We start from the raw sequence: 341 nt of genomic DNA on the forward strand, positions 1-341 counted from the left end.
CATGGCACGAGGATCTACCATGCTACTTCTGAATCGAAAAGCAATGACCATAACTCACCCCTGTCAATGACCTTTTCCCTTTCCTTTCGACATTCCTTTCATCACAAGCAACTCCAGACATTTTTTTTTAACTTGCCCGACAGACAGAATTTTGGGTCCACACTGGCCCTGACCCTGAGCAGAGTCTCATAGCCGCGTCTCGAAGTGGTCTGCTGAAGGAACACCTGGAGCATTACGTGAGTATTTTGTTCGCCGATGAGTCTTTAGCTTCAGAGTCTTAGCACTACGCTTCCACGCCTTGTAAACATGCGTTTTGTACTGACTTTAGGGATATTTTGCGT

General features: G+C 46.3%; 1 protein-coding gene across 1 annotated transcript in view; it reads left to right on the forward strand.

The window, feature by feature from the left end:
• Positions 1-341, forward strand: part of LOC119588781 — a 5,238-nt gene that overhangs the window by 3,419 nt on the left and 1,478 nt on the right. Inside the window, exon 4 of the mRNA XM_037937424.1 lies at positions 144-236. Within this exon, the coding sequence (XP_037793352.1) occupies positions 144-236 (93 nt within the window). The remainder of the gene's footprint in view (positions 1-143; positions 237-341) is intronic.

Source organism: Penaeus monodon, chromosome 24 (genome assembly GCF_015228065.2).
Source record: "Penaeus monodon isolate SGIC_2016 chromosome 24, NSTDA_Pmon_1, whole genome shotgun sequence".
Classification (NCBI taxonomy): Eukaryota; Metazoa; Arthropoda; class Malacostraca; order Decapoda; family Penaeidae; genus Penaeus; species Penaeus monodon.